The sequence below is a fragment of the Phacochoerus africanus genome, chromosome 12, assembly GCF_016906955.1.
Source record: "Phacochoerus africanus isolate WHEZ1 chromosome 12, ROS_Pafr_v1, whole genome shotgun sequence".
Lineage (NCBI taxonomy): Eukaryota > Metazoa > Chordata > Mammalia > Artiodactyla > Suidae > Phacochoerus > Phacochoerus africanus.
The window spans coordinates 25,348,663-25,362,450 of NC_062555.1; the positions used below are offsets into that span (position 1 = coordinate 25,348,663).

At 45.2% G+C, this 13,788-nt stretch overlaps 1 protein-coding gene across 2 annotated transcripts in view; it reads right to left on the reverse strand.

Moving 5' to 3' along the window:
* The window catches only part of TP53BP2 (tumor protein p53 binding protein 2), a 67,245-nt gene that overhangs the window by 17,636 nt on the left and 35,821 nt on the right, over window positions 1-13,788 (reverse strand). For both annotated transcript variants that reach the window (XM_047754741.1, XM_047754742.1), the window contains exons 4-11: window positions 11,043-11,125; window positions 8,419-8,520; window positions 5,323-5,497; window positions 4,085-4,266; window positions 3,563-3,727; window positions 3,007-3,235; window positions 1,616-1,726; window positions 869-1,017 (exon numbers count right to left, since the gene is read on the reverse strand). In XM_047754741.1, the coding sequence (XP_047610697.1) occupies window positions 869-1,017; window positions 1,616-1,726; window positions 3,007-3,235; window positions 3,563-3,727; window positions 4,085-4,266; window positions 5,323-5,497; window positions 8,419-8,520; window positions 11,043-11,125 (1,196 nt within the window). The remainder of the gene's footprint in view (window positions 1-868; window positions 1,018-1,615; window positions 1,727-3,006; window positions 3,236-3,562; window positions 3,728-4,084; window positions 4,267-5,322; window positions 5,498-8,418; window positions 8,521-11,042; window positions 11,126-13,788) is intronic.

Here is a 13,788-nt window from a genome sequence, read left to right on the forward strand (position 1 = left end):
TCCCTCCCCGTGTGATTTCCTCCGTCTTGCTCCATCCTATCTGGGCACATGTAAGGGCCCACTGGGAAACTTGTAACCGCCACCACGTGACATACTCACGGCTGACAAAAACAACTGAAAACCATTCCCACTCATCGGAACTTCATGCCATCAGGGCCATGGGGTTTAAAAAAAAAAAAAAAAAACCCACAAAACACAAAACTCCTAACATGGAGCACCCAGCCATAGCTTGGTTGTCAAAGACTGGGGTCCTAACAGTTACAGACAATTCACCATCATCTTGCTGCACATAACTTCAGCTCCAAATTCTGAAGAAACAAGGTAAGTACAAATATGATGTTCTCCAAGGCATTCATATTTTTTTAGAGAATCCCACAAAATATGACCCAGAAGCAAGTATGTCGGTTATTCTCCGATATAATGAGATCACAAACATACTCAAGCGGAGTTCCCGTCGTGGCGCAGCGGAAACGAATCCGACTAGGAACGATGAGGTTGTGGGTTCCATCCCTGGCCTCACTCAGTGGGTCAGGGATCTGGCGTTACCATGAGCTGTGGCGTCGGTTGCAGACTCAGCTCGGATCCCGCGTTGCTGTAGCTGTGGTGTAGGCCGGTGGCTACAGCTCTGATTCGATCCCTAGCCTGGAAACCTCCAAATGGCGTGGGTGCAGCCATAAAAAAAAAAAAGAAAGAAAGAAAACAAATATACTCAGGCAACAGAACTGAAAACAAGAGAATGTTCTTCTATGTTCTCATCTTCCAGATATATTTGGTTTTCTTCCTCTCCCTCACACAATACTTTCTCTCTTCTAAAAGAAATGCATATAGAGTCACCATTAAATCTTAAAACTGGGATATCCTTAAGCACCTGAGCATCTCTCAAGATATCCTCACTGCTCTGGTTCTTCCTCAGGGTACCAAAGGCGGGTGGGGCAGCAGACTGGTCCACTGTGTCAAACATCGAAAAGGGACGCACTTTCTTCTCCTTCTCCCTCAGTGGAACCTCCCCATCATCAGCTGAAGGCAGAGAAAAGGAAAAAGAAAAAGTCACACTGAAAATCAAACTTGTAATAAAATTTCTTATTCACGCATGTTTCTCTCTCCTCAATCTTTTTGAAAACCAGTACACACTAAACGGTTTCCTTTTTTTTTTTTTTCCTTTTTTGGTCTTCTTAGTGCCACACCTCCAGCAAATGGAGGCTCCCAGGCTAGGGGTCGAATGGGAACTGTAGCCACTGGCCTACGCCATAGTCACAGCAACGCCAGATCCAAACCACGTCCTCGACCTACACCACAGCTCACGGCGATGATGGATCCTTAACCCCCTGAGTGAGGCCAGGGATCGAACCTGCAACCTCATGGATACTAGTCAGATTTGTTTCTGCTGAGCCACGAAGGGAACTCCAATGCTTTCCTATTTTGAAATTAAGCTGATTCAAGAATAACTCAACATGACAATGCTACCACCTTAATTTCCTGGCTAATGGAAGGTGTTCTGGAAAGAAACACAGCCCCTTGGTTTAACACGATAAAAAATAATCTATCTAAAAAAGAAGATACAGACTGTTTAGCTGGCCAGAATTGAAGGCCCAGGAGCAGCATAAGAAAACCTCACCTTGGTCTGGAGCATTCCCAGAGCTTTTAGGTGCAGAAGCAGAGGACTGGCTCGAGAAAAGATCTGCATTTGGAGGCGTCCAATCAGGGCCAAGCAGGTGGATTTTAGAGCCTAGAATGAAGAAGAGCAGCCACAGGTAACCCCGCATTTGAGAAGAGTTGCGTACTGGTTCACTCTGCTGCTAAGAAGTTTAATCTCTAGAAACAGGTTTAAATTTCAGATTCACAACAATCCCAGTCGACTTACTTTGAAAATAATAGATTTTTACATCTGTAATCTGTAATTTAAGAGTGCTCCCGCTCACTCAAAGGAATCACCATCAACAGAAATCAAAGTATTCAGGTTTTTTCCTACGCTGGTATTTAAGTTCCCAAGTCAGAGTTTTTACTGTTTCTTATAGAAACAAAACAGAAAGGAATTCTTTCAACGATAAAACCCAGACTGTGTGGCACTACTGCTTCACCGTGGTAATAACAGCAAAATAATAAATAATTTTGAAGTTAGCTATTACTTGCACATGACAGTGGTTCGAAAAAAGAGACAATCCTGGCTATTATTTTTTCCTCCAGGGCTCTGAATGATAAGAGTCATTACAGAATGTTTTTGCCCTGCTTTTCCTGCAGCTCACCCTATAATAAAACTCTGGCTTGCATTTCCCTCCTCCCCAAGCATCGGAGGACAACACACAGAATGCAGAGATCACTACAGCAGGTGCCTCCATGACTCTCAGTTTTATCTCCCAATATGTTTACCTTCCTTCTAAAAATGATCATGAGACAGGTTGGGAGGTGGGGGGATGTGCTGGGGCTTTGGGTTGGAAATGCTATAAAATTTGGTTGTAATGATCGCTGTACAACTACAACTGTAACGGAGTAATTTAAAAAAAAGCTACATAAAAAAAATAACATCCAGAAAAAAAATAACAAGAAAATAATAATAGTTCTCAGCAGGTGAATTCACAGGCAGAAGCACATACAAACAGGAAACAGCCATCCTCAGCAGAAAGGACCCACCACCTCACTTTCTGTAAAGAGGATGCCACAACACACACAGCCGGCATTTTTACATAACAAGAAAAGCCTCCAGCTATTAATATCAGATCAAAATTTCCTTAATAACAAGAAGGATTTTTTTTTTAAGCAATTCAAAACAATCAAAATGTTTTCAAAAATAGTATGTTTTGTTTTGTGTCCTGAACAGAACAATATTACTTGGGGTTAAGAAATGGTAAGTTTCTTAGCCCTAAAGAACACAAGGAGATTGTTAGGATCTCACCAGAAGGTGGGGGTGGGGGAGAAAGATACCGTTTTTAGGACGCACCCTTGGGGGCAGAGCCTAGTGTGTGAGGCAGCAGCTGAGCCCTGGAAGGACCTGGACATGAATAGTCTTACCTTTCACTTGCGAAGCGGCCCCAGATCTCATGTTGGGCAGTGTCTGGACTTTCATGGGCCCCTCGGAAGCCTGGGGGGCCCCGGGCCCGTCGGGCAGGGCTGGCTTCACCAGCAGCTCGGGCCGCGAAGGCAGCCGGGGCATGGTGGACGACTGGATGTAGGGCCCGACGGCGGCCACGCGACTCGGCGCCGACGCCCCCGCCGGGGGCAGGTGTCCATCAGACGAAACCTTAGGAGAAAGCACAGGGCTGGAGGGTTACATGTCGTGCGGGAATCCGTGACATGTCCCTAAATGGGAATGTCTAAAATCGGCACTTTCAGGATCCAGCCAGAAACGTCCCCCCACGGAACCGCCCCCAAGGAACGCGCGTCGCACGTTTTTACAAGGATCCAAATGAAGAGCGGAGCTGCGCAGGCGATGATGTTACAAGGCCGGGAACCGCGGGTTCTCTCGGAGCAGCCACAGGCCCGGCTCCTTCCCCAGGATGCGCCGCCAGGACGGACCGCACGGGGTGGGTCATCCCCCCCGCCCCCGTCCTGCCAACAGCGCACTTACTGGAAGGTTCTCTTTCTGCTGCAGCGCCGCCTTCTTCTTCCACAGCCGGTCCCTGAGTTCATTAACACGCTTGTCCATGACCGCCACTTCTGAATTGCGCTTATTCAAACACTCCCTCTGTTGTTGCAGCTTGGCATTCTGCTCCTGGTTCAGCTTGTTTCTTAACTGAATAAAATGAAGCGGGGGGGGGGGGGGGGGGGGGGTTTAGAAGGTAGTCAAGGAGGAGGAAGAAAAATTTCTCAAAAGGATAATCACACGGTCCACTATTACATAATTTCTAAAAATGTAAAGGTCCCTTCACGCTTCTCCCTTCATGGTTTAAATTTAAGGGTTGGACCACCCACTGTGGTCCTAAGGAACGCCTCAGATTTCCTGTTTGAGGTTCTATAAAGTTTATTCTGGATTCCGCGGGGTTTAGGTCTTCCTCCCTCTTCCTGCTTGAAGGAAAAGAAGCCGAAATCCAGGCCCCGCCTGCCCATTATGTGGAGGTGCCACCGAATGCCCCAGGTCGCAGCGATTTACCTGAAGCTCCTTGTACAGCCGATCGAGCTCAGCCACCGCGGACTGGTTGTCATGGTGACCGTCAATCCTGCCATTCTTGAGCATCTCTAGCTGTCTTGTGAGTTCTTCCACTTTGGACACGGCCAAAACGAGCTCCCTCTGCTTTTGCTGGAACAAACTATTCATCTGCTCAATTTCCTCCACTAAAGTAAGAACGAGAAAAGCAACAATGGTTGAAAAGAAAAATGAGAATGGACCACTTCCCAGGCAACCATGCTGGACCATAACCTCTCTCACAAAAAGTCCAGAAAAATTTCAGAAATATCCTAGAACCAACCTATTTCTTTTTCTCTTCTTCTTCTTCTTCTTTTTTTTTTTTTTTTTTTTGCTATTTTAGGGCCATACTCATGGCATACAGAGGTTTCCAGGCTAGGGGTCTAATCGGAGCTGTAGCCACCAGCCTACACCACAGCCACAGCAACACAGGATCCGAGCCTCATCTGTGACCTACACCACAGCTCACGGCAACGCCGGATCGTTAACCCACTGAGCGAGGCCCGGGATCCAAACCAAGTTGTCACAGATCCTAGTCAAGTTAGTTAACTAATGAGCCACGAAGGGAACTCCCCAATCTATTTCTTTTATAAGTAACTGAAATCAGCAGAGAAATCTCTAAGTCAAATCACTAAAATTTTAATGAAAATGGAACTGTAATAGACATATCTATTACATGAATAAAAATCCTTGCCTTCATCAAATTTTCCATCAAAAACATTTAGAAGGAGAACAAAACTACTACTACTGTATTTTTAAAAGGGAACACGGAACTCTTGTTTAAAATACTCAACAGCTGAATTAAATTCAGGGGAACCAGCAGCATCAAAATTTCCCCCAAAAAATGCTTTTAAAAGTGATCTAGGAGTTGCTGTTGGGGCTCAGTAGTTAATGAACCCGACTAGTATCCATGAGGATGCTGGTTCGATCCCTGGTCTTGCTTTCAGTGGGTTATGGATCTGGCATTGCTGTGAGCTGTGGTGTAGGTCTGCAGCTACAGCTTTGATTCAACCCCTAGCCTGCGAATGGGTGCAGCCCTAAAAAGACGAAACACAAAAAAGCAATCTACATGCAAGTCTCATGTTATTCTCCTCACTGACTACACATTTACATAAATGCCCCACACAAGCGTGTGTGCTTACACCCAGACAGCTGCACGTGCAGCACTGAGCATTTCGAACTGAAGTAAACGACTGGCAGCTCACCAAGTTTCCCGTTGCTCAGCCTCTTTTGTTCCACGTGGCCTTTCAGTGCTCTCACTTTTTTTAGCTTAGCTTCCTGATTCTCAGCTATTTCTTTGAGTCGCTTTAGCTTCTCCTGCTCAGCGGCCTGCTGCTGTTGACGCTGATCTTGCTGTTTCAAAAACTTTAAGCGCTGCTCCTAAAGATATAAGCCATCATCAGACATGTCATTTTGATCAGGCAGACCCACTAACCCTGAGATGCCCAGACCGAGGTGCACTGGTTGCAGGGCTCTGGTCTCCTCATCTGTCCTACACACGGCCATCAGAACCACCTGGGGTCATAAAACTCAGACACTCCCAGGCCCAACCCTGAATCTATCTCTTGGAGAGTAAGATCCAGGAATCAGTATTTTTTTTTCTTTTTATGACTGCACCTACAGCATATGGAAGTTCCCGGGCTAGGGGTCAAAATGGAGCTGTAGCTGCCGGCCCAAGTCACAGCCACAGCAACTCGGGATCTGAGCCACATCTGTGACCTGCACCTCACGGCAACACCAGATCCTTAACCCACTGAGCGAGGCCAGGGATCAAACCTGCATCCTCAGGGAGACTATGTTGGGTCCTTAACCTGCTGAACCACAATGGGACTCTGGAATCAATATGTGTGTGTGTGTGTGTTTGTGTGTGTGTGTATTTTTTGTCTTTTTAGGGCCACATCGGTGGCTTATGGAGGTTCCCAGGCTATGGGTTGAACTGGAGATGTAGCCGCTGGCCTACACCACAGCCACAGCCATAGCCATGACAGATCCAAGACACGTCTGTGACCTACACTGCAGTTCATGGCAACGTCGGATCTTTAACCCACTGAGTGAGACCAGGGATTGAATCTGCATCCTCATGGATGCTACTCAGTTTTGTTTCTGCTGAGCTATGGAAACTCCTGGAATCAGCATTTTTAATCCAAGTGGTTCTTGTGCAGCAAGCAAGCAGTGATCCTGGAACTAGTTTTCATGAACTGTGGTTGTAATTTTAAGAAGGCGCTCATGGAGACATGGGAGGCAATAAAAGAAAGCTGTTAAGGAGTTCCCGTTGTGGCTCAGTGGTTAACAAATCCGACCAGGAACCATGAGGTTGCGGGTTCGATCCCTGCCCTTGCTCAGTGGGTTAAGGATCCGGCGTTGCCGTGAGCTGTGGTGTAGGTTGCAGACGCGGCTCGGATCCTGTGTTGCTGTGGCTGTGGTGTAGGCTGGTGGCTACAGCTCCGATTCAACCCCTAGCCTGGGAACCTCCATATGCCGTGGGAGCGGCCCAAGAAATGGCAAAAAGACAAAAAAAAAAAAGAAAGAAAGAAAGCTGTTAAATGATAAGCTTTAAAGTCAATTTTGGATTCAAACTCAAGTGCTGCCACTTATTAGCTACAAGACTTCAGGCAAATCACATAACCTTACTGAGGACACAAGCGAGTGTCTTCAGCTATAAAATGAGATGATCTCATGTCCTCATAGGGTGACGGTGAGGGTTCCCTGCAACGTGAAGTGGAAATCTCTGTGAATAGCACCTTAAACGGTGCACACTCAGGACCCTTAGAAAAGAGCTACAGAACTACCCGATGTCTTCAGAAAACTGCGTTATACAACTTAAATTTTTTCCTATTGCCTCAAAACTTTTAACTACACAGATGTTAACTGAAGAACGTAGGTAATGGGTGTATAGATTTTCACTGTAGGATTCTTTCAAATTTGAAGACTTTTCATCCCCTCTTTTACCTCCAACACACACATTTTTGAACACAAATCTTATATATTTAGGTTGGTCTGATGATAATGCAAGTTGCATGAGAAAAAGGATCTCTGAATTATTACTGGGTTTTGCTCTAACACTCCATTGTATAGAAGTCAGTTTCAGGAGTAAAATAGGGATGGACAGGAGTTCCCTGGTGGCCTAGTGGTCAGATCTGGTGTTGCCATTACTGTGGCATGAGTTCAATCCTTGGGTCAGGAACTTCTGCATGTCACAGGTGCAGCCAAAAAAAAAAAAAGTTATCTGAGAGATTTAAGGAGTTCCCGTCGTGGCACAGTGGTTACCGAATCCGACTAGGAACCATGAGGTTTCGGGTTCGATCCCTGGCCTTGCTCAGTGGGTTAACGATCCGGCGTTGCCGTGAGCTGTGGTGTAGGTTGCAGATGCGGCTCGGATCCCGCATTGCTGTGGCTCTGGCGTAGGCCAGCAGCTACAGCTCTGATTCAACCCCTAGCCTGGGAACCTCCATATGCCTTGAGAGCGGCCCAAGAAATGGCAAAAAGACAAAAAAAAAAAAAAAAAAGGGAATGGACAAAGAGATTTTAGAGAAATTTCATCAAGCTCAGGATACTTCTTTTTTAACTGTTATCCAAAGCAAGGTAAATGATGAAATTTTTAAAAAGTCATGTTCAGTGCTTCTTCAGTAGCCAGTTTCAACAATCATCCTGTAAAATTACAGTTAAAATTTTTTTATGTAAGAAATGGATTCTGAATCTGTGAATTTCCTGTGCATGGATTTCCTTTTAATACAAAATAAAATGCAAAATTTTCTTTAAAAAAAAAAAAAAAAAAACGAAGCTTTTAACTAAAACTGAGTAATAGGAGTTCCCATCGTGGCTCAGCAGAAACAAATCTGATTAGCATCCATGAAAACGGAGGTCTGATCCTTGGCCTCGCTCAGTGGGTTAAGGATTCAGCGTTGCCATGAGCTGTGGTGTAGGTCGCAGATGCAGCTTGGACCCCAAGCTGCTGTGGCTGTGGTTCAGGCCGGCAGCTACAGCTCCGATTCAACCCCTCACCTGGAAAGCTCCATATGCCATGGGTGCAGCCCTGAAAAGACCAAAAAGAAAAAGAAAAAAGAAACATAGATGCAGACTATTGCCTTTGGAATGGCTAAGCAATGAGATCCTGCTGTGTAGCCCTGGGAACTATATCTAGTCACTTAGGATGGAGCCTGATAATGTGAGAAAAAGAATGTATATATGTATGTGTGACTGGGTCACGTTGCTGTACAGTAGAAAACTGACAAACACTGTAAACCAGCTGTAATGGAAAAAAATAAAAAATCATAAAAAAAAGAAAAAAAGAAACACATTACCTTAGTGGCCAGCATTTGTTGCTGGGCCTCAATCTGTTGCTGTTGGCGAGAGGCCATTTCCTGAAGTTCAGCAAGAGTCAGATCCATCCTAGGACTATGAACCTGTTTTAAAAAATTGCAAACATTACCATCAAACAATCACAGAAATTCCTCCCTCAAAGGTCTATTTATTAGTATTACTTGAAGCAATCAAGACAAAATTATTCAGCCATTTTTCTTCCATAATACTAATACCTTCACATTGACTTACTAAGATGTAAAACCTACTCCATGAGGACACAAGTTCGATCCCTGGCCTCGCTCAGTGGGTTAAGAATTCGGTGTTGCCGTGAGCTGTGGTGTAAGTCGCAGATGTGGCTCGGATTCCACGTTGCTGTGGCTGTGGTATAGGCTGGCAGCTGTAGCTGCCATTCAACCCCTCACCTGGGAACCTCCATATGCCTCAGATGCAGTCCTAAAAAAAAAGAAAGAAAGAAATTATACCTATGTTGGAAGGGAAGACGTTTCTTTTCCTACTCAAAGACAACATAATCATCTATGGAGAAAATTCTACAGAATCTACAAAAAAGCTCCTAAAACTGGTAAGTGATTTAGCAAGAAGGCAAGAAAAAGATCAACATGCAAAAATCAGTTGTATTGCTATACATTAGCAACAACTAGAAATTGAAAAAAAATTTTTTTTAGCCATACCAGTGGCATACGGAAATTCCCAGGCAAGGGATTTAACCCATGCTGCCAGAGACAACGCCAGATCCTTAACCCAACATTGATATGGGGGTAGCTGATCTTAGAAAAAAAGCAAGTGAGTGGAGAAAGAAGAGTCTTTCCAAGAAATGCTGCTTGTACAACTGGATATCCACCTACAAAAAACAAAAGGAACCTTCTCACACCTCAGGCAAATATTAACTCAAAACGGATCATAGACTTAGATGTAAAACCTAAAACTAAAGCACTTCTAAGCTGATCAATGATCCTTATTAAAATTAAGAACAAGTCATAGACTGGAAAAAATATTTGCAAATCATCTAGCTCATAAAAAAACTTGGATAGAGCCAGACTATTCAAAGAACTCTTAGGAGTTCTTGCTGTGGCGCAGCAGAAACAAATCCAACTAGTAACCATAAGGACGCAGGTTTGATCCCTGGCCTCGCTCAGCGGGTCAGGGATCTGTCATTGTCGTGAGCTGTGGTGTAGGTCACAGAAGGGGCTCGGATCCCAAGCGGCTATGGCTGTGGTGTAGGCCGGCAGCTAAAGCTCCGATTTGACCCCTAGCCTGGGAACTTCCATAGGCCATGGGAGTAGCCCTATTAAAAAACAAACCAAAAACCTCTCTTAAACTCAATAATAATAAAGCAAACAATCCAATAAAGAAAAAAATAAGCAAAAGAGTCCAACAGATACTTCACCAAAGATGACAGACAAATGTCAAATAAGCACATGATGATAGATGCCCAACATTCTTAGCCATTAAAGAAATAACAAGTTAAAACCACAATATAAATGATACAAATGATTTTTTTAAAATTTTCAAGAAAATACATATATACATATATAATCATATGGAGTCATTTTGCTGTACAGCAGAAATTGGCACATTATAAATCAACTATCCTTTAATAATTAAAAAAACCCACAATGGAATACTGCTACATGCCTATTAAATAGCCAAAATTAAAAGGACCATCCATACTGAATGTAGGCAAGAATGTGGAAAAACCAGAACTCTCGGATGGGGAATGTAAAATAAAACTATCACTTTGGAAAACAGTCTGGCAGCTTCTTAAAAAGTTAACATACAGCTACCATATGACTCAACCATTCCACTCCTAAGAGAAATAAAAACATATGTCCATACAATGACATGTGATCAAATATCCACTGCAGCTTGATTTGGAATAAAATGGAAACAACCCAAATGTCCATCATTAGAGGAAGGGATAAGTCGTGGTATAACCAGACAACAAGACACCTCTCAGCAGTAAAACACACAAGGAAATGGATGAATCTCAAAGTAATCATGCTGAGCAAATTCAGATAAAAAGAGTCGGAGTGCCCATCATGGCTCAGTGGTTAACGAATCCTACTAGGAACCATGAGGTTGCAGGTTTGATCCCTGGCCTTGCTCAGTGGGTTAAGGATCCGGCGTTGCTGTGGCTGTGGTGTAGGCGGGCTACGGCTCCGACTGGACCCCTAGCCTGGGAAACTCCATGTGCCGTGGGTACAGCCCTAAAAAGACAAAAAAAAAGTTGTTTTTTTTTAAAAAGGAGTTCCCATGTGGCTGAGTGGGTTAAGAATCTGACATAGTCTCTGTGAAGACACAGGTTCAATCCCTGGCCTTGCTCAGCGGGCTAAGGATCCAGCACTGTTGTAAGCGGAGGCTCATATCCGGTGTTGCTGTGGCTGTGGTGTAGACGGGTGGCTACAGCTCCAATTGGACCCCTAGCCTGGGAACCTCCATATGCTGCGGGAAGCAGCCCTAGAAAAGGCAAAAAGACAAAAGGGGGGGGGGAGGAACCATCCTTAATGACCTACTGAATAAAAAATAACAGTGAATGAAGTTCAAAGGTTAAAAAAACATACATCCGAGCGGCACATACACAGCACGGGGAACAAGGATCACTTACGCCATTCTCCTTTCTCCGATGCTCACCCGGAACTTTCACACCATTTCTTTTTAAACTTGGATCCTGAGACCTTGGTCCAACCCCTAAGCACAAAATTCAGAAAGTATGCATTAACACTAGAGTTGACTGATATTTTCAGTCCCAGTTCATTTCTGAGCTCTGTTGTTACTGCGCTCTGCTATTTTAAGTTGAAAATAAAATATTTGCTCATAGTAGCAATGAAGTTACAGTCTCATGATTCAGCCTGTTCTGGAAAACCTTGCTTGGAACAGGGAAGAGTCAGCACTAGAAAATGTTACACGCTAACCATTTCCTAGAAAAGCTGGATAAGTCAGATGCCAAAGGAGGAAAAAGGAAGAAAATACAGGAGTTCGGGAGTTTCCGTCATGGCTCAGCGGCAACAAACCCGACTAGTATCCATGAGGACTGGGGTTTGATCCCTGGCCTCGCTCCGTGGGTTAGGGATCCGGCGTTGCTGTGAGCAGTGGTGTAGATCGCAGACGTGGCTCGGATCTGGCGTTGCTGTGGCTGTGGTGTAGACAGGCAGCTGCAGCTCCGATTGGACCCGTGGCCTGGGAACTTCCTTATGTCATGGGTGAAGCCCCCGGCCAAAAAAAAAAAAAAGACAGAAAAACAAATCAATAAAACAATATCATGTATATTCTGAACATGCAAACAGTCTGCTAGTGGATACTGTCCAAGTCTACACCACAAAGGTTGACACTGAGCAGCAATCCTGTTTTACCCCAATTTAGACACTATGTGGCACTGGTGTTTTGCAACAATGTGAAAACAGCGTCTTTATCTTCAGATTATTTTTCTCACATTACACACTGAAACTGCATATGGCACCACTGAGAGGCTAGTTAATAATTTACCCAGCGTGACAGAGGGAGATATTTGAACCCCTAGATGAACAGGTAAAATTCAATGAATTCATGAAAAGAAGATATGAGCAATAATGTAAATAAAGAACAAAATAAAAATAAGATGCAGATGCCGACTTAAAACTACCAAAAAGAGGCAGCTTGGGGGAAAAAAATACCTGCTTATTTCAAATAAAATTACAGACACCAGTGATGCTGAAAGGCCTGTGAGCTAGCCTGGCTGAGGTGACTCAAGTTCCACGCCTGGCTCTGCCTTTAGGTGTGTGGCCTCTGACAAGTCATTTAACTCCTAAGTATCAGCCTTTCTCATCTGTAGAGTGAAAGAGGCCAGACTAAGTCAAGCCTGGGGTCTCCCACACTCCAATAATTGTTGGGTACCTACAATTTGTACTAAAGGAATAAAACTGGGAGTTCCTGTCATGGCACAGAAGAAACGAATCCAGCTAGGAACCATGAGGTTGTGGGTTCAATCCCTGGCCTCACTCTGTGGGTTAAGGATCTGGCGTTGCCATGAGCTGTGGTGTAGGTTGTAGACATGGCTCCGATCCCGTGTTGCTGTGGCTGTGGTGTAGGCCAGCAGCTGCAGCTCCGACTGGATCCCTAGCTCAGGAACCTCCACGTGCCATGGGTGCAGCCCTAAAAAGCCAAAAAAAGAATAAAACTGAAATTCTACGACCTGTGTTACCAACATTCTTACACCCAAGAGTTTCACACCGAAGTCACACTCCCTCAACTCTCCTCTCTGGGCTGTGCCACGGCCTGCAGCAGTTCCCAGACCAGGGATCAAACGTGCACCACTGCTGTAACCAGAGCCACAGCAATGACAGCACCAGATCCTTAACTCACTGGGCCACCAGGGCACTCCTTCACTTTCCATTTTAAAAGATCCTTAATCCACTGAGCGAGGCCAGGGATCGAACCCACAACCTCATGGTAACTAGTCGGGTGTGTTAACCACTAAGCCATGACAGGAACTCCACAGATTCCAACATTTTTAGAAACACCTAGTAATCCTGCTCCAATCAGTGGTTTCCCACTGAGAACAAAGTGGACCCACAGGTCTCAGAGCTGAAAATCTTTCTTCCCACGTCCTACGGTCAAGGGACGGTTGTGTCCCCACTGTCCAATGCTGCTTCCAGCCCAAGTTCACAGGTTAATCAGCTTCTACCCTTTCCTCACTGTCATCTATAAACTGGTCACACAGGAGTTCCCGTCATGGCTCAGCGGTTAACGAACCCGACTAGAAACCATGAGGATGCGAGTTCGATGCCTGGCCTTGTTCAGTGGGTTAAGGATCCGGCATTGCCGTGAGCTGTGGCGTAGGTCACAGTCGAGGCTTGGGTCTGGCGTAGGCCGGCAGCTACAACTCCGATTGGACCCCTAGCCTGGGAACCTCCATATGCTGTGGGTGTGGCCCTAAAAAGACAAAAAATAAAAAATAAACAAACTGGTCACAACCCTCAGTTGCCAGAGATGTGACCACCCGACTCCCCCATTCTCTCTGCCCCGTGTCCTGCCATCATTCTGGATGACCTCACCATCAAAAAGTTAACCTCTCAGAGCCCTGGCTTCCTGCCTCCTCTTGAATTCAGGCTGATTTCATGGCCCAGTGAGGGACCGTGCCACCCAGAAGTGCTCAGTACCCCGGAAATCTTAAATCCCAACATGCTAGTTTTGAGCATCATTTCCTCTCTGGACCCCTGTGCATTAACTGAAGCCAGCAGCTCCCTCCCTGGTCCTCGCTTTTCCTGCTGCCCCTCTGTCTTCACTTCTTCCCCAGCCGGCTTCCCAACATCCTCTTCGTCTGTGTCCCACCGACTGTCCCCTGAACTGGTCTGGTCAAAGCCCATCCTTGGGTC